The sequence below is a fragment of the Nilaparvata lugens genome, unplaced genomic scaffold (assembly GCF_014356525.2).
Source record: "Nilaparvata lugens isolate BPH unplaced genomic scaffold, ASM1435652v1 scaffold2559, whole genome shotgun sequence".
Taxonomy (NCBI): domain Eukaryota; kingdom Metazoa; phylum Arthropoda; class Insecta; order Hemiptera; family Delphacidae; genus Nilaparvata; species Nilaparvata lugens.
In genome coordinates, this window is record NW_024090320.1 from 36,876 (window position 1) to 61,038 (window position 24,163).

At 37.3% G+C, this 24,163-nt stretch overlaps 2 protein-coding genes across 2 annotated transcripts in view; both read left to right on the top strand.

The window, feature by feature from the left end:
• Positions 1–10,750, top strand: part of LOC120355531 — a 47,617-nt gene extending 36,867 nt beyond the window's left edge. Inside the window, exons 4-7 of the mRNA XM_039444037.1 lie at positions 4,755–4,970; positions 8,804–8,952; positions 9,745–9,799; positions 10,703–10,750. Coding sequence (XP_039299971.1) covers positions 4,755–4,970; positions 8,804–8,952; positions 9,745–9,799; positions 10,703–10,750 — 468 coding nt within the window. The remainder of the gene's footprint in view (positions 1–4,754; positions 4,971–8,803; positions 8,953–9,744; positions 9,800–10,702) is intronic.
• Positions 10,495–21,927, top strand: LOC120355532. Its single transcript, XM_039444038.1, has 3 exons — positions 10,495–10,887; positions 15,988–16,205; positions 21,855–21,927. Exons 1-3 carry the CDS (start codon positions 10,855–10,857, stop codon positions 21,925–21,927), a joined length of 324 nt encoding a protein of 107 aa, XP_039299972.1. The 5' UTR covers positions 10,495–10,854.
• The last annotated feature ends 2,236 nt before the right edge of the window (positions 21,928–24,163 follow it).

Here is a 24,163-nt window from a genome sequence, read left to right on the forward strand (position 1 = left end):
GCTCTTATGGTTCATGTTGTATTTTCAGGTTTCATTGTTTTTTTCCCCTGGTTCTCACATGGGGCCCAGTTTTCAATTTCCAATTGCCTTGCCAGATTTTACATATTTCTTACTTTTTCTTATTGTGCCATACCCCCGTATGACACAAGGGGCCCAGTTTATGTAAAATCTGACAAAGCATCTATTGGAACGGTTTCACTTGTTATTCGTTCCGCTACTACGTAGACATCATGTCGTCATCATGTCTGTCTGTCTGCGCGCTGTGTCTTTTGTGCGTCTGCGCTGACCAGTGACGTCACAGTCGCGGTTCTTTGCCACTGCCCTAGTCAGCTGGTTTTCTATACTTTTATTCGTATTTTTTCGTCGGATTGTTTGCCGTTGCAATTTTAATATTTGTGCTATTCGATTTTTTAGAATTTAATCTTATCTTTAGGCATCTTACCTTTTAGATATTTGTTACTTTTTCACCATTCGGTTGCGAGCGCTTTGCCTACGTTTCTAACACATCCGGCAGCTTGCCTTTTTTCATTGTAGCTTGCAGCGTCTCCATGTCTTTTCAATGGTGGATAGTCGAGTGTGCTTCCTGCGCTCGGTCTAAACCTTTCATCTGAATTCATCGGACTGACAAAACCTTTTTAAAGTGTGAATTATTCTTCAAATTAATTCGTTTGTTCTATTCTTCAGTGTGATTCAATTATTCATCGAGTTCTTCACTCAGTTACTCTGTTAAAATTGGATAAACTTTGTCTAAAATTGCAACCTTGTGTAAGCGTTCAGCGCTATTTATTTGATCTACAGAACCTTTTTAAAGTGTGAATTATTCTTCAAATTAATTCGTTTGTTCTATTCTTCAGTGTGATTCAATTATTCATCGAGTTCTTCACTCAGTTACTCTGTTAAAATTGGATAAACTTTGTCAAAAATTACAACCTCGTGTAAGCTTCAGTTGCCATTTTTCTACAATTGGCTTCACCTCGTGAACCTCAAACTTTCAAGTGCATCATCTCTACTGTTTGGAAATCAATCCAAAAATTCCACAATTTGAAGATCGGATTATTCGTTTGGAATTCTACTCGCTCCAGCCTACTTTTCCATTGGGGGATTCACCTGCTGTAGTGGACGTTTCCATGCTTGTCATCGCATGGCCAGATCACTTCATCGCTTGCTGATGTCCTGTTCCTGTTGGTATTGCGGAGTCATTGCCTGTCTGCCTGGCCACATCTCCTCTTCAAAATTTTATTCAGGTTATGTAAATCGTTCTTTTCAATTTTCATTTATGTATGCATCATTATTGTTTTATTAATGTCTATCTTGACATTCAATTCACTAAGGCTATCGACGCCTATTATTCTTTGGATTTGACAGCTACCCTTGGCTTTACAAGTGATTTTCTGAGGCCACTGACGCCTATATAATTGTATTCAATTGTAGCAATTATTCTTTGGATTTGACAGCTACCCTTGGCTTTACAAGTGATTTTCTGAGGCCACTGACGCCTATATAATTGTATTCAATAGTAGCAACTATTAATTTATTGGATTTGACAGCTACCCTTGGCTTTACAAGTGATTTTCTGAGGCCACTGTCGCCTATTACTCGTTCTAATTGATGTCTGTCTTGACATTCAATTCATTGAAGGCCCATGTCGCCTATATTCAACCCGGACTGTCCTCATTTGTATTTATTAGCTACCCTTAGCTCTTAAGTGATATTTTAAGGCCAGTAACGCCTATTAATTGTTAGGTCGAAGTCTATTTTGACATTCAAATCACTGAAGGCCTATGCCACATATATTTTTTATGTATGTTATTTGCTGAGCATTTTTTACAGCTTATTGTCATTTTTTAATCATTATTATTGTACCTTAGTAATAACTTTCATTATTGCACTCAATTTATATTCATTTCAGGTATCATTATTACTACCTTTGCATTTATTGTCATACTTCAATGGTCATTAATGTCATTGACTAATTTCTTTTAAATTTTGTAGTTCTCTACATTATTTCACATGTTGTAATTTTCCCAAGATTTGACTCATTGTTTTTGTATGTGGCCATCTGCCTATTATTATTTAAAGATTCAAAGACTTAACCTACTTACAATTGCCTTTGTATGTGGCCATCTGCCTATTATTATTTTATTGATCTCAAGATATTTGATTCAATGTTTTTTGTATGTGGCCACCTGCCTATCATTATTTTATTGATCCCAAGAAATTTGACACAATTGTTTTTGTATGTGGCCATCTGCCTACTATTATCATCTTATTATTATTAAATCTTATATTGTTGATTCATTTAGTCTTTTATTGGCGTACTTACCACACTTCAAGCTATCAGTATTTTTATGCACAGAATTCAAAGATTTATTTGTAGGTATTTATACCAACTATCATCCACAGTCCACTGCCCTGCCCTTGGATTCTGTCAGTTCCCAATCATTTAAAGCAGTCTGAAAATTGCATTATTAACACCTACAAGCAACATTTGAGTAGATGGTTATTAGAAATTGGCAGGGATGCTGCAGAGCAACTGATTCAATCCGCCTTCACATTCAGAACTTAAACTCATAGTGAATTTGCCATTTCTAATGAGTAGTACAGGTAGCCTTTAAGCTACTATTTACCTGTATATACTAATAACCAGTATGGAATTTCATTGTGTGCAATTTATATTCTTTGATTTGCTGAAGAATGTCAGTAAATTCAATTACAATAGTTTTAATTACCGGTATAATATGTACAAAACATGAGAACATAATGTCAATCAACTTGGAAGAACCCACTCTCCACTCACAAACCCAAGTCTTTGTGGAGAGTATTCACTGTTAAATGTGTAATAAATGAATTTTATAAATTTGTATTATGTTTTTTGTGAATAAAAAGCTTTCAGAGTTATCTCTAATTTTTCAAAGTTATCTCTTTGTTATATTTTGATGGCAAGATACCACTTTTGATACAGACATTCTTGTAAAAGTTTTTACTTAGGTTCTGATCATTGCACTCTCATCTGCTAAAATTTATTGGTTTCAGAAAATATGTTATACTATTTTAAAAATTGGCTTTGGATTACTATTATTCATGCTACCTAAATTTCCTGAAAGTCAAAAATAAGTATACTTTCTACAGATGGAAATAAATTGGAAGTTGCATTTGTTAAAATACCAATCAATTAATAATTATTATTAAACGAAAATCCCAATTAAATGCTGTAAATCACCCCGAAGACTTTTGCTACTGCAAATATTGACAACAGGGTAAACAGCTAAATGGAACTTCGATGAGCGCTACTTTACAAAAATTATTTTCAGGATGAGCGGAAATTATAGGAGGTACTGGGTTCGATTCCCGAGCTGACAAATAATTTTTGTATAGTAGCGCTCATCGAATTTCCATAAAGCTGTTTACCCTGTTGTCAATATTTGCAGTACGGTAGCAGAAGTCTTCGGGGTGATTTACAAAATTTAATTGGGATTTTCGTTTAATAATAATTATAATTAAGTATACTTTAATTCAGTACTTAAGCGAAAGAGGAAGAGTTCCAGGTTTTTCTTATAATAGACCTACCCAATTGGAAGTTCATATTTTTTATGAAAATAATAGATCACTAGAGTGACAGTCGCCGTCTTGGTGTCACCCCGACTACCTGTCACCTACTGGACCAGAGGTGCCAACTAGTCATGACCGTAAACGACAGCTTGACACCTCGCACCCTCGCGTCAGAGTGTCCCCCCGACTAGTTGTCAACTCCTTAGAAAGGAGACAAGTATAGTGAGGTCCACGTTATAATGGCAGAAGAACGGAGAAGAATGGAGAAAAACAATGCCAAGTCTCTCCATTGAGTGTATCTCACTGAGTGTATACAGGTTTTACTCAATTCATCCCATTAAATTTGATCTAATGATAATGATCAAATAATCAGTTTAATGTCAAATTAATCAAGAATATATATTTTCTCATAATTTGATTCAAAAATTTGCTTCCATTTGATTTTATTTTTATACAAACCTGAAATGGCGGCTAATTTGAAAAGCTGTGATACACCAATCTGAATTTCAAAACAACAGAAATTAAGTTATTTGGTAGGTATTCTATTCCAATTTCTTTTTAAAATAATATAAAAATAGAAATCCTATTAAAGATAAGAAAATCCTATTAAAGAAAAGAGAATCCATTAAAAATAAGTAATTTCAATGGAAACAATTCTGAAATAACCTTTCAATATTATTTATACCGGTAAGAGTAGGTCTAACCTATACGTGTAGGCTAACTGAAGCATGGATGAAGTCTAGGATGGTTAGTTATCAACTTTTAAAATGTCATTTCAGGTATTTTAATTTGTGTTTCTCATATGGTAATGTCTAAAAATTATTCAATTGTTCCAAAAATACATTTTAAATCAATTATACGACTTGTGTACTAAAGTATTTTCATAGAATGAAGAAAGAAAATGGCGGCTGAGAATTGTTTGTCTTCTTTTGTACATTCACTGTCAAAAATGAAAAAAAAAATATTCTGGGAAACAGACAACATTGTAAAGCTAGAGAGAGATAGCGCTATCTGTTTTTTTGTATGATAGAAAAGGACAGCAACAGTATTGTCAATCCTACACTGCTATTATAACGTGGACCTCACTATAGATGGGGATGGCTCACGTCAACTTGTCCCCTAAAAACCGGGACAGGTTGACGAGGTGTCAAGTAGTCGGGGGTGGCACCTAGTCGCGTTCCCGCTGTATGAATAATTGTTCGCAGTTGGTGAATGATCTAGAGCTGACGATCACTGCCAACCGGTTCATAGAGGATGTGAACAAGCTGTGGAGCGGGGTGTCGAGTCGGCATGGAGTGCTGCAGCAGTTTGTGGCATTGGTGAAGGATCAAAGGAGCACCATATCCACCCTCAACTCGGAAGTGGGAGACTGTCTGCGGTCGACCAAGGACAAGCAGGATAATGTCGAGAAACTCAAAATGGTTCGTACTTTTATAACAATAAATTGCCAAATACAATAAATATTTTTACAAATAAAAATAATCAATAAAATACAATAGTTTTAGGCGTGACTGGAAAAAGAAGCTTTGAAGCCTTGAGCTCCAGCCACGAGCTCTAAAAATGAGAAATACATTTTTTAATCCAATAACAGCAGTACAAATGATACAATTCTGTTGATGGATGATAATCTATGGATGTTGAATTTTATCAATAATCCAAGTACTTGATAAACAAAATATAAATGCACAGAAAAATAATAGACTATAATATAATTGTCGAGTTTTAGACACAAGATTTAAAATGTGACAAAAATGTCACATCTAGCTGTTAACCCTGTTGTCAATGTCTGCAGTAGCAGAAGTCTTCGGGGTGATTTACAGCATCAATTTAGGATTTTCGTTAGCTAATAATTATATATTAATTAGCATTCAAATAAATGCATTCTCTATTTAATTCCAAATGTCAAGACTAAAAATGTGACAACATGACTGATGACAGGTAACGCTAATATGTTCACACGTCTTGAAAAACTAATGGTAATTAATATTGCCAAAATTGGTGTTTCATCCATCACAGTTCTCAATTTAAAAATAATAGTTTTGTTTTACCCACGATTTTATTAATCTCAATTTGGTTTCTGTTATTTTATCCTCAATAAAGTCTTCTGGAATTTTATTCATCAGTTTATTACTCTGATATTTAAATTGGTGTTTACTAGATGTTAATGAAGTAAAACTAATATTGAAAGCATTTACTATAATACTTAATAGTTTATAATTAATTTATTTGATTCAATATACTTTAATAATTTATTTGAACGTATATTATAAGGGATTGTGCGACGGGTAAATTGATGTGTATTTTTATCAATAAAAAGAATTGAATTTGTCACATAAGTTTGACATAGGTAACGTTGGTAGATATATCTTTTCAAATATTAGTCTGATGGGATAGAGTCTGGGTCTTCCAAGCTATTTATATTCAATAATCTTTCAGGAAGGGAAGCTTTATAACACTCTATTTAATAATCCATCTATAGGAAAATATTATAAGGGAAATAAATAAATAATAAATAAATTCATTTCCTTTAAAAAATACAACAAGCAATTGAAACATAAAAAGTACAAAATATCTAGAATGTAATACAATGAGTCTATAAAAAAATATGGAATTTAATCCTATTGGAAATTAACCTAATCATTGGAGTATTAAGAATTGGCATAGTCTCTTATTGATTCATACAATAAGTAGCCTACATCATCAAAATGATAGTGAGAAAAAAATTGTGATCTCTTTCCCTCTCACTCACTCACACTCTCTCTAACTCTTATTTGGTGAAGAGTTAGTGGGAAGGATATTTTTAATATTCTCCCCGAAGAATGGACATTGATATGTCCAAAGCTCCGCCAATTTATGTAGATGCATTACAATATAATTATCTATAGTTATTACGAATTGCAGTTTGCTGATATAGATATAGACATTTCTTAGTCTATATCATGTAAATTCATTTATAATTTTGCTGTATTGTAAGCTATTGTATATAAGTGTATATAAGCCAGTATATATTGTAATCTACATAGATAAAGTATTCAATCAATCAATCAATCAATCAATCTCTCTCACGGCCCGGTCGTGTGTTGATGGGAAGGATATTATCTTTATTCTTTATTTTTATTTATTCATAACTCTACCTTCATTGTATTATCATTCATTTCATCATCATCACCTAGGCTTAAAATACTTCAAGAAAGTCGCCTTTGTAAAATAATAAATAAATAAATAAATTGATTAATACAATTAGTACATCATCAAAATGATAGGGAGAGAAAAAATAAGGTAACTCACTTATTCCTCTCCCAAATTTAGATACCGTGTAAGGTTACACATAGTCCCCCTATAGGTCAAGTCAGAGAAAACTCCTATAATTCTATTCTGACTATTCTATTCTCCTATAATTCTACTCCTATTTGTAATTCTGTGGTGAAGTCTTGTAGTTGTTATCACTTCACACAATTTTCAGTCCTCAATTATTTTCACAAAGTAGATTCTTGAAGACCGAATCTATCTATATATTATAAGGAATAGAACTGGCATAGTCTTCTATTGATTCATTCAAGAAGTACATCACCAAAATGATAGGGAGAGAAAACATAAGGTAACCTTGTGCTATTCCTCTCCCAAATTTAGATATGGTTACACATAGTCCGAAATAGGTTGAGTCTTGTAGTTGTTCACTTCACAAAATTGTCAGTCCTTAATTATTTCCACGAAGTAGCCTACCGGTAGATTTTTAAAGACCGATGAAATATTTGAGCACAATTTAATATTGAACTTAGTACGGTAATCACTGAACATTGAGAAAAATATAATATAACTAGCTGGCACGGCGAACGTCGTACCGCCAAATATTTAATGCATCTCATGACATACTTTAGCTGGATGCACACCTGTGGAGACGCGATGCGGAATTTTGCATCCAGGCACTTCTTGCTTATTGATTTGAATGGAAGCAATCAAATTTTATTGTTTCAGCTTTTTATATTGTTTCTAATAATTATTTTAATAAAGTAGCCCCAGCCCATACATGTTGAGTGGTTTTACTTATCCATCTATTTTTAATATGATGGCGATCAATGGGAGATTGACCAGGAAATAATTATTGCTCTAGTATTTCTGACCACTTCAGGTTACAGGTCAAGGTGATAAACAAATCTGACCTTATTTGGTTTAATTCATAATTTTTCCAACATAGATAATGGATAATGGTTTTAAACATATATAATTTTCCAACTTAAAAATAAATACCTAATTTACTAAAAATAAATCAATCCTACACTTCTACACACCGAAGATAGCACAATTATTCGAAACAAAGCAATGTCTTTAGAGCATGTAAGTCTTCAACCTGAGGCCGCACTGCTGGATGGTTATACACAGAACAGTTATTTTGTTTTTAGTCGGGGCGTTTAGAATGCAATACATTGGCGGTTATAGAACAGCACACACTCTTGTCTGCTATCTACTGACGGCTATTGGATAACACAATTATTATAAAAGCTGATTTTTATTTCTGTGTGTGGCCAGCTCACAAATCTTCTCTCATAAGGATTACATGTAAACTTTGAAGGACCGTATAGAAAAGAGTCCTGAAGTCGTATTATACATTTGATAGGCCATAAACCTGGTCCTGAACATAACGAACACAACTAAAAAAATCATCAAATTCGGTGCACACATTAAAAAGATATTGAATCTCAAAATTTGAGGCTCCATTTTTGATATTATATAAATTGATAAATTCCACAGCATCTCTGTTCCTTAGTGCAAATTTTATAGTTTCTTTCTGTTTGTTGAAAATAAATTGTTAATGACTTTATTTCAAACACTCTTTTCTGCAATAAACTCAGGCTGTATAAGTGTTGAGCTCAAAACTGTTTTTTGTTGTTGTTCGTGTTGTGTATTTTATTAGCATTTATAAGCTTGTATTGTGCTTTTCAAAGTAAACTTCCTACTTTTATATGTAGCATTAATATAAAATTGTAATACGGTTGTATTGTACAATGATGCTACAGTACATTTCTTCTGGCCCTCATTTGAACTGATCTTTTTCATGTTATCTGAATTTAGGAGAGAAATAGAACAAGGAGTATCTATATCTTTAGTTTTTCTCTCCCGGTCAGTGCGTGCATGACGCATTCATTGTAGGCCTTGAATAAAGTGATTGATTGATTGACTTCTTCCTTATAAAAAATGAATAATGTGATCAAATTAATGTTTTGTAAAAATTGTTATATTTTCTTGAATGTTTCAGGAGATAGAAAAAGCTTGGCGAACGGCCGACGCCACCCATGTAAGGGAGCAGGAAGCTCTGGAGAATATTGAGAACCTCAGACAACAGCTGTCCAGACTACAGAATGAGAGAGGAGTCAAATCAAAATTAGACTTTGATCAGAATGGAGAGTGAGTCATTTATTATTATTACCATAAATATTCACCTATTCAATAAGAATGAATATCTATTAATTACGGTATTATTATTATTTTTCTAAAATATCTAACGATCTGAATACTTATTCGAAAAGTGTATTCATTTAAAACAATAACTGTAGTCCTATTGTAAATTTATTACTTAGGATTGAGTAAGGTTTAAATTCCATTTAGGAATAAAATAGATTCAACTTAGTATCAGATATACCTATTCATTTATAACAATAGCTGTAAGCTATTGTAAATTTATTGATTTCTTTTAGCAGGTATAGTAAGTACAGTAGGTATATTGAAGACGTGAAATGTGAGCTAAATGAATAATAATTTATTATTCATGGAAAAACAAAAGGAAATATAAACTCATTCAAGCAATGATATTCTTTCATATTATTATTCAAATGAAAATGATAAACTTTGTAAGTACAAATTCCAGTTCACTTACATTATTTTACTCACAATAAGTAAACTGTCATTTCGTCTACTTACAAAGTACCTATATCAATATTAGAATTTATATTTTCTGACTCACTTGAAAATGACATGTTGAAACATGTTGTGAGTGAAAGTTTTGAAAAAGGGTACTCAGCTATTTTTATTTTTCTATTTCTTAATACCAATATATCAATTATTCCATCACAGGAAAAATTAGAGATGGATCCTCATCTATATAAATAAAAATCGAGCCTCAAATTTTAACGTTCAATAACTTTTTTATTTGTGCACCGAATTTGATGATTTTTGTTTAGTTGTGTTTGTTATGTTCAGGAGCAGGTTTATGGCCTATCAAATTTACGATCAGACTCCAGGACTCTTTCCTACGGTCCTTCAAAGTTTACATGTAATCCTTATGGAAGAAGATTTGTGAGCTGGCCACACACAGAAATAAAAATCAGCTGTTATAATCATCCAACAGCCGTCGGTAGATCTGTTTTTCTATTTTTTTTCTACTGATTCACAAAATTGTAATTCTAATAGTAATGCCGCGGTGCGAACGACGTCCAAACTTGGGTCGTATAACTCGAAATTCTGTAAATTTAGAATATGCACGGGAAAATCAACAGCAAGGAGATATGCCATTCAATTTCCCAGCAAGCTGCATTCAACTATATCTAAAAATACAAACTGCTGTACAACTAACTAAGCACATAGGAAGTCCATATTGAGATATAATATACTGATTGTTGGATGATTTTCATAAAAATATAGTGCATCAGATTAAGCTAAGACTAAGCACACCTGAGGAGGCGCGGCTTGGTGATACAAAGTGTTGATCTTATGGAGATTGCATAATCACACCGTTCACGCCATGTCCGATTCAATGTGTGTGAGTTCTTCCATTCAAACCAATATAAGCAAGAAGCACCTGGATGCAAAATGCCGCATCGTGCCTCCTAAGGTGTGCATCCAGCTAAAGTTTGTCATGAGATGGGTTAATTTGGCGGTACGAAGTTCGCCGGGCCAGCTAGTCTTCAAATAACAATAAACTGTATGAATTATTTTTGATCAATTATGAATGCTCAGTTGCTATATTTTTATAATTAGCTCTTACTATGACTGTGTGATTTAATGGATTAGATCATTCAAAATGCTGAATTAGAATCCAATTTGGTATTGATATACGGTAGCCCAATTCAATTCTATGATTTTTCAAACTGGAATTAATGTAAATATATTATAGGAGTCCTGTAATTCTGTTTTGAGATGAGAACTTTTGTTTGATGAGACCTACCTGTCTACACTACGGCCGCTAAGAACAGAGAACTGCAGTTAAAAGAGAGAGAGAAGCTAGTGAGTGAGTCGGCTGAGCTGAAGGAGAAACTGAGAGCGCTAACTGCTGAGCATGAAGACCTCGAGCAGAGATACAGTGCTGCCAACATGAAAGTCGCTGAACTTCAACAGGACTTGGAGGTAAAGTTGAATACAGTAGACCTCCAATTATCCGAATTAATGGGGACCGGGACCCATTCGGATGATCGGAGTTGCCAAAAAAAAATTGCCATTGTAGAGAAAAAAGCTACGCTTTGATATTGCACTGATATGCACTATTTTTTGTTGAATCAAATGAGAGAAACATGATATTTTCACCATAAATAAATGAATGTATGTACAAGTTTAGAAGTAGAAATCATTGGTTTTTAAACATCTCCGTCAATGTGAGCTGTTTTGCGGTCTTCATCCGTTCTCGGGCAGCCAGGTCATGCATTCGCTTGACGGTGAGCAGTTGCAAGTGGTCACACTTGGGCTGACGCTCCATCCACGTCAAAGCAGTCTCGAAGCCGGCAAATGCTTCACTAGCTGATGGTCCAGCGTCTACTTCGACATCAGCAGAGAGTTCTTCTTCCACTTCAACATCTTCTCTCACACTTTCAACAATTTCATCGTCATTGAGAATTTGAAAACTAGGCTTCGCGAGGGGAAGAATAATAGGGCACTTGGACTTTTTTTGGACAAATTTTTTTCTGAAAGTGATTTAGATAATCGGTGATTCGGATAATCGGTGATTCGGATAATCGGTGATTCGGATAATCGGTGATTCGGATAATCGGTGATTCGGATAATCGGTGATTCGGATAATCGGTGATTCGGATAATCGGTGATTCGGATAATCGGTGATTCGGATAATCGGTGATTCGGATAATCGGTGATTCGGATAATCGGTGATTCGGATAATCGGTGATTCGGATAATCGGTGATTCGGATAATCGGTGATTCGGATAATCGGTGATTCGGATAATCGGTGATTCGGATAATCGGTGATTCGGATAATCGGTGATTCGGATAATCGGTGATTCGGATAATCGGTGATTCGGATAATCGGTGATTCGGATAATCGGTGATTCGGATAATCGGTGATTCGGATAATCGGTGATTCGGATAATCGGTGATTCGGATAATCGGTGATTCGGATAATCGGTGATTCGGATAATCGGTGATTCGGATAATCGGTGATTCGGATAATCGGTGATTCGGATAATCGGTGATTCGGATAATCGGTGATTCGGATAATCGGTGATTCGGATAATCGGTGATTCGGATAATCGGTGATTCGGATAATCGGTGATTCGGATAATCGGTGATTCGGATAATCGGTGATTCGGATAATCGGTGATTCGGATAATCGGTGATTCGGATAATCGGTGATTCGGATAATCGGTGATTCGGATAATCGGTGATTCGGATAATCGGTGATTCGGATAATCGGTGATTCGGATAATCGGTGATTCGGATAATCGGTGATTCGGATAATCGGTGATTCGGATAATCGGTGATTCGGATAATCGGTGATTCGGATAATCGGTGATTCGGATAATCGGTGATTCGGATAATCGGTGATTCGGATAATCGGTGATTCGGATAATCGGTGATTCGGATAATCGGTGATTCGGATAATCGGTGATTCGGATAATCGGTGATTCGGAGATGAAACTTTTGTTTGGGTAGGTCCACACTACGGCCGCTCAGAACAGAGAACTGCAGTTAAAAAGAAAAAAAGAGAAGTTAATCTTTTATCCTTTAATTTTGGTTGTCTCTTGTGATTCTACAGATAGAAATGAATTGGAAATTGCATTTGTTCAAATGCTAATGAATGAATAATTATTATTAAATTTCCATAGCTGTTTACCCTGTTGTCAATATTTGCAGTACCGTAGCAGAAGTCTTCGGGGTGATTTACAGCATTTAATTGGGATTTTCGTTTAATAATAATTATTTTTGTAATTCTGTTTTGAGATGAGAACTTTTGTTTGCAGGTAGGTCCACACTACGGCCGCTCAGAACAGAGAACTGCAGTTAAAAAGAAAAAAAGAGAAGTTAATCTTTTATCCTTTAATTTTGGTTGTCTCTTGTGATTCTACAGATAGAAATGAATTGGAAATTGCATTTGTTCAAATGCTAATGAATGAATAATTATTGAATTTCCATAGCTGTTTACCCTGTTGTCAATATTTGCAGTACCGTAGCAGAAGTCTTCGGGGTGATTTACAGCATTTAATTGGGATTTTCGTTTAATAATAATTATTTTTGTAATTCTGTTTTGAGATGAGAACTTTTGTTTGCAGGTAGGTCCACACTACGGCCGCTCAGAACAGAGAACTGCAGTTAAAAAGAAAAAAAGAGAAGTTAATCTTTTATCCTTTAATTTTGGTTGTCTCTTGTGATTCTACAGATAGAAATGAATTGGAAATTGCATTTGTTCAAATGCTAATGAATGAATAATTATTGAATTTCCATAGCTGTTTACCCTGTTGTCAATATTTGCAGTACCGTAGCAGAAGTCTTCGGGGTGATTTACAGCATTTAATTGGGATTTTCGTTTAATAATAATTATTTTTGTAATTCTGTTTTGAGATGAGAACTTTTGTTTGCAGGTAGGTCCACACTACGGCCGCTCAGAACAGAGAACTGCAGTTAAAAAGAAAAAAAGAGAAGTTAATCTTTTATCCTTTAATTTTGGTTGTCTCTTGTGATTCTACAGATAGAAATGAATTGGAAATTGCATTTGTTCAAATGCTAATGAATGAATAATTATTGAATTTCCATAGCTGTTTACCCTGTTGTCAATATTTGCAGTACCGTAGCAGAAGTCTTCGGGGTGATTTACAGCATTTAATTGGGATTTTCGTTTAATAATAATTATTTTTGTAATTCTGTTTTGAGATGAGAACTTTTGTTTGCAGGTAGGTCCACACTACGGCCGCTCAGAACAGAGAACTGCAGTTAAAAAGAAAAAAAGAGAAGTTAATCTTTTATCCTTTAATTTTGGTTGTCTCTTGTGATTCTACAGATAGAAATGAATTGGAAATTGCATTTGTTCAAATGCTAATGAATGAATAATTATTGAATTTCCATAGCTGTTTACCCTGTTGTCAATATTTGCAGTACCGTAGCAGAAGTCTTCGGGGTGATTTACAGCATTTAATTGGGATTTTCGTTTAATAATAATTATTTTTGTAATTCTGTTTTGAGATGAGAACTTTTGTTTGCAGGTAGGTCCACACTACGGCCGCTCAGAACAGAGAACTGCAGTTAAAAAAAAATTGCCATTGTAGAGAAAAAAGCTACGCTTTGATATTGCACTGATATGCACTATTTTTTGTTGAATCAAATGAGAGAAACATGATATTTTCACCTTAAATAAATGAATGTATGTACAAGTTTAGAAGTAGAAATCATTGTTTTTTGAACATCTCCGTCAATGTGAGCTGTTTTGCGGTCTTCATCCGTTCTCGGGCAGCCAGGTCATGCATTCGCTTGACGGTGAGCAGTTGCAAGTGGTCACACTTGGGCTGACGCTCCATCCACGTCAAAGCAGTCTCGAAGCCGGCAAATGCTTCACTAGCTGATGGTCCAGCGTCTACTTCGACATCAGCAGAAAGTTCTTCTTCCACTTCAACGTCTTCTCTCACACTTTCAACAATTTCATCGTCATTGAGAATTTGAAAACTAGGCTTCGCGAGAGGAAGAATAATAGGGCACTTAGACTTTTTTTGGACAAATTTTTTTCTGAAAGTGATTTAGATAATCGGCGATTCGGATAGTCGGAGCTCAGATAATTGAAGTTCAACTGTAATTCAACCATTTCAAATGAACATTCAAAGTTTCCCAGTCTGTCTTAAGATAGTTTGACTTCTTGTGAGACCAAGGCTAGAAAATCTATACTATACAGAGTGAGCAGTCATATGTATGGGAACCCTTCAATAGATTGGAGACTATTGTAGATATAATACTGTAACTTTCAGGATAAGTTATTGATGAAATGCTCTACCTTTCGACGTACAACTGAATTTCAACCCCTCATAGGGGGGTGACTTAGGGGTTGTAACTCGAATATTTTAAATGTAAACACCCATTGTGTGGTACATCATTTTAAAGGCCTTATTAGAACAAGAAAGATGGCATCGATAAAAGTGTTCTATGGTACTTGTATCCAAAATGGCAGCTGATTGAAGTTTTAGTTTTTGAAGAAATAATTGATAAAGTTTAATCAGCTGCCATTTTGGATAGAAGTATCATAGAATATTTCTATAGATGTCATCTTTCTCGTATTGAAAAAGCTTTTGAAATGATGTATCACACAATAGGTGTTTACATTTAAAATATTCGAGTTATAACCCCTCATTTCTTCAAAAACTAAAACTTCAATCAGCCGCCATTTTGGATACAAGTATCATAGAAAAATTTTATCGATGCCATCTTTCTTGTTTTAAAAAGGACTTTAAAATTATGAACCACACAATGAGTGTTTACTTTAAAAATATTCAAGTTACAACCCCTAAAAAGTCACCCCCTTATGAGGGGTTGAAATTCAGTTGTAAGTCAAAAGGTAGAGCATTTGACCAATAACTTATCCTGAAAGTTATACAGTATAATATCTACAACAGTCTCCAACTTATTGAAGGGTTCCCATACATATGACTCACTCAGTGTAATAAAGGAAAGAACTAGCTTATACACTAACGGGATAGGAAATTCTGTTTGACGCATCACCACATCTGAACTACTGGACTGATTAACTTGAAATTTTGCATATAGAGATTCTTAATTTACCGAGGATAGTTATAGGCCTATTTCAAATTCTTCAAGATTTCATTACGTCAAGTTTTCAGTTTGGAAAGTTGTAAAATAGACCCTTGCGGAGCACGGGTTACCTGCTATAGTGATGTCCACGTTATTAAGGCAGTGATTGATTAGCAATGGTATTGCTATCCTTGTCTATCATTCAACAAAGCTGATAGCGCTATCTCTCTCTCGCTTTGCTCTGTTACCAGATCGTCTTTTAACAATGTACCAATCATTAATTAACAAAATATTTCATCTGATTCTGGAAATTCATTAAGAAATTAATGAAAAATATAATTCCTTGCTTAATAAAGTTTTCAGTTTGGAAATTATAAAAATAGATCCTTGCGGAGCACGGGTTACCTGCTAGTAGATAATAATTATTGAATGAAGATTTAATTATTGATTGAATTGATAAATATTAATTTGAAAAATGTTTTTTTATTTCAGAATCGTGGAAATGAAATAATGAAAGAGACCCAGTTCAAAGGCCGTCTACAGGATGAGATAAATCGGCTAACAGATGAAATGAGAGGGAGAACTGAGGAGGTGCTCGTTCATAAGTTACAGATGACCATGCTGAATCGAACTGCCAATCGACTCGAACAGGCCTTGAAATCGGAAAAGGTAAAAACAGAGAAAAATTACACGAAAAGATTATCTGAAAGGTAAATTGGAAAGGCCCTGTATACAAAACTTTTCATACCCTATTAGCTCATTATCAAAATTTGGGAATAGAATAGTTTTGGGCCAAGCCTATTGTTCTTTCCCAATCATATAAATATGATTCGTGATTGCATCAACAAATAAATACGCAAATAAATGTTAAGGCCCGGTTGCACAACAGCCGGTTAAATTTTAACCGTGATTAATTTCACGAGAACCAATCAGAGAAGGTTTTACTGAGAAGAAGGGTTAATTTATTTATTTATTAACAATGGAGACTATGGGTTACCCCAAATATGTCTCCTTTACAATAAAAATTTTACAAATAAAAATTGTAAGCACCTCCATGAATTATGTAAGCAGGATGCCTTCACCAAATATGTAACGGTGGTGGGACGCCTCCACCAATCATGTAAGCAAGATGTGACACTTCCACTAATATGTAAAAGGGGAATGAAAAATGATAACAAAAAGAAGAACAGAATAACTAGTACTTTAATTAATTGGTATCTTTCGGTTAAATATGATAATATTAATTTGAAAAATGTTTTTTTATTTCAGAATCGTGGAAATGAAATAATGAAAGAGACCCAGTTCAAAGGCCGTCTACAGGATGAGATAAATCGGCTAACAGATGAAATGAGAGGGAGAACTGAGGAGGTGCTCGTTCATAAGTTGCAGATGACCATGCTGAATCGAACTGCCAATCGACTCGAACAGGCCTTGAAATCGGAAAAGGTAAAAACAGAGAAAGATGGTATCGATAAAAGTATGTTCTATGATACTTGTATCCAAAATGGCAGCTGATCGAAGTTTTAGTTTTTAAAGGAATAATTTATGAAGTTTAATTTGCCGCCATTTTGGATAGAAGTATCATAGAATATTTCTATAGATGTCATCTTTCTCGTATTGAAAAAGCTTTTGAAATGATGTATCACACAATAGGTGTTTACATTTAAAATATTCGAGTTATAACCCCTCATTTCTTCAAAAACTAAAACTTCAATCAGCCGCCATTTTGGATACAAGTATCATAGAAAAATTTTATCGATGCCATCTTTCTTGTTTTAAAATTATGAACCACACAATGGGTATTTACTTTTAAAATATTCAAGTTACAACCCCTAAAAAATCACCCCCTTATGAGGGGTTGAAATTCAGTTGTACGTCAAAAGGTAGAGTATTCGACCAATAACTCATCCTGAAAGTTACAGTATGATATCTAAAACAGTCTCCAACTTATTGAAGGGTTCCCATACATATGACTCACTCAGTGTAATAAAGGAAAGAACTAGCTTATACACTAACGGGATAGGAAATTATGTTCGGCGCATCATCACGTCTGAACAGCTGAACTACTGGACTGATTAACTTGAAATTTTGCATATGGATTCTTAATTTACCGAGGATAGTTATAGGCCTATTTCAAATTCTTCAAGATTTAACAGGTCAAGTTTTCAGTTTGTCATGTTTTAAATTAGACCCTTGCGTAGCACGGGTTACCTGCTATAGTGAGGTCCACGTTATTATGGCAGCGTTTGATTAGCAATGGTATTGCTATCCTTGTCTATCATTCAACAAAGCTGATAGCGCTATCTCTCTATCGCTTTGCTCTGTTACCAGATCGTCTTTTAACAATGTACCAATCATTAATAAACAAAATATTTCATCTGATTCTGGAAATTCATTAAGAAATTAATGAAAAATATAATTCCTTGCTTAATAAAGTTTTCAGTTTGGAAAGTTGTAAAATAGACCCTTGCGGAGCACGGGTTACCTGCTAGTAGATAATAATTATTGAATAAAGATTTAATTATTGATTGAATTGATAAATATTAATTTGAAAAATGTTTTTTTATTTCAGAATCGTGGAAATGAAATAATGAAAGAGACCCAGTTCAAAGGCCGTCTACAGGATGAGATAAATCGGCTAACAGATGAAATGAGAGGGAGAACTGAGGAGGTGCTCGTTCATAAGTTGCAGATGACCATGCTGAATCGAACTGCCAATCGACTCGAACAGGCCTTGAAATCGGAAAAGGTAAAAACAGAGAAAAATTACACGAACAGATTATCTGAAAGGTAAATTGGAAAGGCCCTGTATACAAAACTTTTCATACCCTATTAGCTCATTATCAAAATTTGGGAATAGAATAGTTTTGGGCCAAGCCTATAGTTCTTTCCCAATCATATTAATATAATAATAACTAGATTACCCGGCGAACTTCGTACCGCCAATAAGTCAATGTATCTCATGTCACACTTGACTTTATTTGGTGAATCATGAAATTTATCTCAATACGGACTTCCTATGTGCTTAAACTACCGTTTTTTAAACAATTTTATCACAGAGTGACGTGTTTATTACAGCTGGTACCGTTAAGTTCATAATGCTAAATCATATTATCACAACATGATCTTGAATCATGATGATCTTCCCGTTCTACGTTGGCCGCTCGGCCGACAATTTCGAAAACATAGGTCTGTAAAATGGATTAATATAAAATTATTATTAGCCCCCCTATTGAAATTCAAGGTCAGAAACCATCCCCAATATTTACACAACATATTCCCAAAGTTTCATGCCGTTCTGTCAAGTAGTTTTCGAGTCTATAGGGAACAAACTAACTAACAAACAAACAAATAAACTAACACATAAACAGAGATTCATTTTCATATATAGAGATGATAATAATAATATTGAGGGTGATGCTCACATAATCTCTCAGGCTTGTGCGTGGGTAATGTGTGAGAGGGATGATGATGAGAGATGTCGACTACTTTTCAGGTAGTCGGGACCGACGACTTATCGTCTCCTCCGAAAGACGGGATGACCGTATTCATGTGATTGTGCTCTGGTCAAAAACTTTTGGCCCCGGTCGAGATTCGAACTCGGGCTCTCTTGATAATATGATTTGTAATTGTATCAACAAAAAAATAATACATAAATAAATGTTTAGTCTGTTAGATTTCAATCATGATTAAATTTCTCGACAACCAATCAGAGAAGGTTTTACTGAGAAGAAGGGTTAATTTATTTATTTATTAACAATGGAGACTATGGGTTACCCCAAATATGTCTCCTTTACAATAAAAATTTTACAAATAGAAATTGTAAGAACCTCCGTCAATTATGTAAGCAGGATGCCTTCACCAAATATGTAACGGTGGTGGGACGCCTCCACCAATCATGTAAGCAAGATGTGACACTTCCACTAAATATGTAAAAGGGGAATGAAAAATGATAACAAAAAGGAGAACAGAATAACTAGTAGGCTACCTTAATTGGTATCTTTCGGTTAAATATGATAATATTAATTTTTACTATGCAAAAAGGTAAAATATAAATATATAAACAAACACAATATCAAAATGAAATAAATAGGGAAGCTACCGCTTGCTGCTAATGATATGATTTTTATATATATTTATGAAAAATAAGGAAAAAGATTTTATCCAGTAAACACCTACCTTTCGAAAATGGCTTCCCCCTTTGGCATTCACTGGTTGAAACGCGACTTTACAGTTAGTATTAAAAAACAAAATTAACTGAACTAGTGAAATGGGTTCAGATCCTGTCTCATTCAATAATACAATTCTCTTTAAACTACCCGAACTGCGACAGGAAAACTGTATTATAAAACGAGAGCAATATTTCTATCCTTTTCACCAGAACAGCCAGACTTTTACTGTCAGTCCTATCAAAACGAGCTCTGCCCCAAAAGCCAAATTTTGGTTATTAATATAGGTAAACTCAGTCAATGCCAAACATGAAAGCCATTTCAAGTATATATTTCTATCTATCGCACAAGCGCACGTTTGTTATTAAAACAGAGAGAAGCTAACGTTAATATTGACAACAAATAAAATAAACAATCTTTCTGTCGATGACAAAATACTGTTCATTGAACTTTTAATTTAAAAACTCTAAAATCCTGATCAATATTTGAATAAATTATATGTCCCATATGAACAGGTGACAAAATGAAAAAAACGATAAAAAATAATACAAATGGAAGAAGTAATACTTATGCAAAAAGAAATAGTACAGATAACAAAAATAGTACTTAACTAGCTCAAGAAATACAGAGATTTCAAATATTCATGGAATTAATGGGTACGGTAATGGGAACAATGGAAGTGAGGGTTCTCTGATAGGTTTATTCTTCTACAGCTAACTCTTAATGTAGGTAAATATAAGCATGCTATAAATTAATTTACAATTTCATTATCAAAACAAGAATTATTGTCATTATTTGAATAATTAAGACTGCATTCAGATTAATTTAGAACAGAGCTTTAAGATGACACCCTGTTGTTTTACTTTATTACTGCAATAGGCTTTTGATATCCAACTAATAATATTCAATGTGGTTGAATGAATGGAATATGTCAGAAAATTGATATGGCGGAAGGTGTGGCTCGTTCATCAATTGGGCTAGTCAGTCGGGTCGAGCGAGGGGTTTGTTACCACTGTCGGAAAAAATGGCTTTTGGTGGCCCTGAAAAGGGCTAAGTTTGTTGCTGGTGGCCCTGAAAAGGGACCAAGATTGTTGCTGGTGGCCCTAAAAGGGACCAAGGCAGGCTAGATGTTTAGTAGTTGTCGACTGGCGCGATACCACGCCGCGCGAGGGTCCCGGGCAGGTCCGTCTGGTGCGAGAGCAGGCCGGCAGGGGCTCAAGTCAATGGTTCGCAGTCTCCACTCTGGTTTACCCGGGCTACGGAGAGGGCTGACCGGGTGATCTACTAGCCAGAGGTTGTGCCGAGTCTCCGCCGGGAGGACCTCCTCGACCACTTCCTCGTTTAGAAGGGGCCTTCGGTCAAACCCCGGGCAGGCAGGGTCGTAGGCTTCCGCTGCACACACTCCAATGTCGGTTCGGCACCCAACCCGCGCATCCAGAACTGCGCGCCAGCTGTTAGGCTGGGGCGCTAAGTCTTGGGGCACAGCTGGCGTGGCGGTGTACAGCCTCAGCCTCTCCTCCACCTGGCGAAGCCGACGTAGGGCCCTCCTCTTCTGGATTCGGCGGCCGGCTCGGTTCCTCCTAGGCATCGGCTGGGTAGTAGACAAGGAAGACACCTCAGGTTGCGGTTAGTCTCGCTGTGGTTCCCTCATTGGCCTGCTCGCTGCTCTGCTCCTGGTCTCGGTAGTGGTCTCGGCTGGTAGTGGTCTCTGGTAGTGGTCTCGGCTGGTGGTCTCTTCTGGCTCTTCAGTGGAAGGCTGCTAGTGAGCAAGTGCTATCGAGGGTAGCTGAGTAGCCCCCTTTTATTCACAGTCCCCGAGTTCACCTGCGCTGCTATTGGCCGGCGGTGCTCGGCCAATAGAAACGCAGGAACGGGTGGCGGCGACTGAGGCGCACCCTGGTGGCGGGTGGGTCAACCACTCATTTGGTTGATGTGTGGCGTGGGGAGCAGAGCAGAGCGGCAGGCTGAAAGGTAGCGAACGCGAGGGAGGTATCAATTCCCCCCCCCCCCGTTTGAGGTAGCCACGGCGAGAATTTATTGGTGGCAAAAAACAAGATACAATGTTTACAAAATATACAAAAGTGCCATTGGGCGATAATTTTACAGAAGTGAGACCAGAAGGGTCTCCCCCAACAGGTGGGTTGTGGTCAATAATTACAGAAATAAGACCAGAAGGGTCTCCCCCAACAGGTGGGTTGTTATTCCAAGAGATGTTGCTGGTCGGTGGTTGGAGCCGGGTGTAGTTGAGTCTCATACACCTTGATGGTCTCGTTGTCACGGGTGATCCAGTAGACAGCTCCTTGGTTGTGCGTCGGCGAACTGATTCTCTTTACCTGGGCAGTGTTCTAGGGTGAAGTCAAATTCTTGTAGGAGCAGGGCCCATCGAGTGAGTTTGGCGCGGCTGTCCTTTGCAGTTTGTAACCAGGTAATCACCTTATTGTTGGTACGGAGTATGAATGGCCTGCCTTCCAGGTAAGGGCGATATTGCTTTATTGCCCAGACAACCGCAAGGCACTCTTGTTCGTTACTGTGATACTGTTGTTCCGTGTGGTTCAGCTTGGCACTGGCGTATGCGATCACCTTACGGTCATTGTTGATTTCTTGGTATAGGACAGCCCCTATACCGACCTTGCTGGCGTCTGTCTGTAGGATGAAGGTCTTGGAGAAATCTGGTCGACAGAGTGGTTGGATGTTGGCGGTCAATGCTTGTAGGCGGCGGAAAGCTGTCTCTTCTGTTGGTGACCATTTCCATCGCGTCTTCGTGCTAAGTAGCTCAGACAGAGGCGCACAAACGTCAGCGGCGTTGGGTAAAAATTCTCGTAGCCAGCCGACTACTCCGAGAAATTCTCGCAGTTTCTTTCTGGTGGTGGGTGGTTGGGCAGAGGTCACAGCTAGGATAGCCTGCGGTTTTGCTTGGTTGCCCTCGGAGGTGATTATGTGACCGAGGTATTCAAGTTGCTTGCGGCCGATCTGGCATTTTGCTGCTGAGACAGAGAGATTGTATAGATTTAACCGTTCAAACACTTTGGCTAAGTGGAGTAAGTGTTCTTCTCAGGTATCCGAGTACACAATGATGTCGTCGAGATAAGCGTAGCAGAACTTGTCGACGTATCCACTCAGTACCTTGTTCATCATGGATTGGAAGCAGCTGGGTGCATTTCGTAGGCCGAAAGGCATGACCTTAAATTGTAGCTTTTCGCCGTATGGAGTGTAGGTCGAGTAGGTAGTTTCGCTGTAGGTCGAGTGAGCTGAATATTTTTGAAGTTCCCAGGCTTCGAATGACGTCCTGTAGGGTCATCTGCGGTGCCGTGGCTGGAACGGTGATGGAATTCAGCCATCGGTGATCGATGCAGAACCGTGATGTGCCGTCCTTCTTGGGGACAACGACGATTGGAGAGTTGTAAGGCAAATCACTGGCTTCTACCAGGTTGCGTTCCTTGAGGGCGGCAACTTCGGACTTGATAATTTGCAGTTTCTCCCGTGAGTATCGGTAAGGCCGCTGGCTGCATATTTCTGAGCTGTTGAGTTGAATTGTCATGGTGGCGGCCGTGGTGATGGAGGGTGGCATCTGCTCCATGAACAATTTTGCGTGTTGTTGCAGTAATACTGTTAACCGTCGGTGCTGGTCGCTGGGCGTGTCTTCTAGTAACTTGTCAACCAGGTGAGTGTCCATCTCTACTGAGACTGGTGGTTGCGCTATCCAGAAGATCGTGTCTCGCTGCGTCTTGCCATAGATTAGCCTGTCTTGCTCAAAGTCAAGCACTGCCTTATTCTCCCGAAACCATGGTCTTCCCAAGATGATGTCTTCGCGTAGGTCAGGTAGACCTAGGAAGGGAATATTTTGAATGTGCTGTTGGATCTGGAGTTCCAGATGTCCTTGTATGGCCGTTTCGCAGCTAGTGGGACGGTTGGCCAGCAGTACAGGTAGCTTCAGCGGTTGGATCCGTGTACCGTGGTCGAGGTGGGCAGCTCTCACGAAGTTGTGCGTTGCGGCTGAATCGAGTAGAGCGTGTAGTTGTTTACCCGCGAGGATGACAGGGATCCGGGGTAGAGTCTGTCCGTCTATCTGGATCACGGCTAGGTTCAGTGCTTGGCTGGGCGGAGGGCTGGTGATGTGGTTGTTGACTACTGGGGCGGTAGTGTTGGTGACCTTGTCGGTGACTGCGGCTGGGGCAGTGTTGGAGACCGGCTGGTTGACGGCGGCTGGGTCAGCGTTGGTGACCTGGTTGTCGACTGCGGCGAGGGCAGTGTTGGTGACTCCGTCCATGACAGCGACCCCGGTAGGTGGCGGGTGCGTGTGGGTCACAGTTGCATGTTCCTCCCCAGGCTGGTGGTCGATGACGTGCTCATCGTCGGCTGGTGATGCTGTCCTCTCGCAGGCTAGTAGAGGCGCGGCTGCTGGGTGCTGTGGAGAGTCTCTGTCAACCGGGAAGAGCAAGGGGTCTTCGGTGACATTGGAAGGAGACTTAGCGACGCTAGCAGGGTCTACGGTGGCGTGA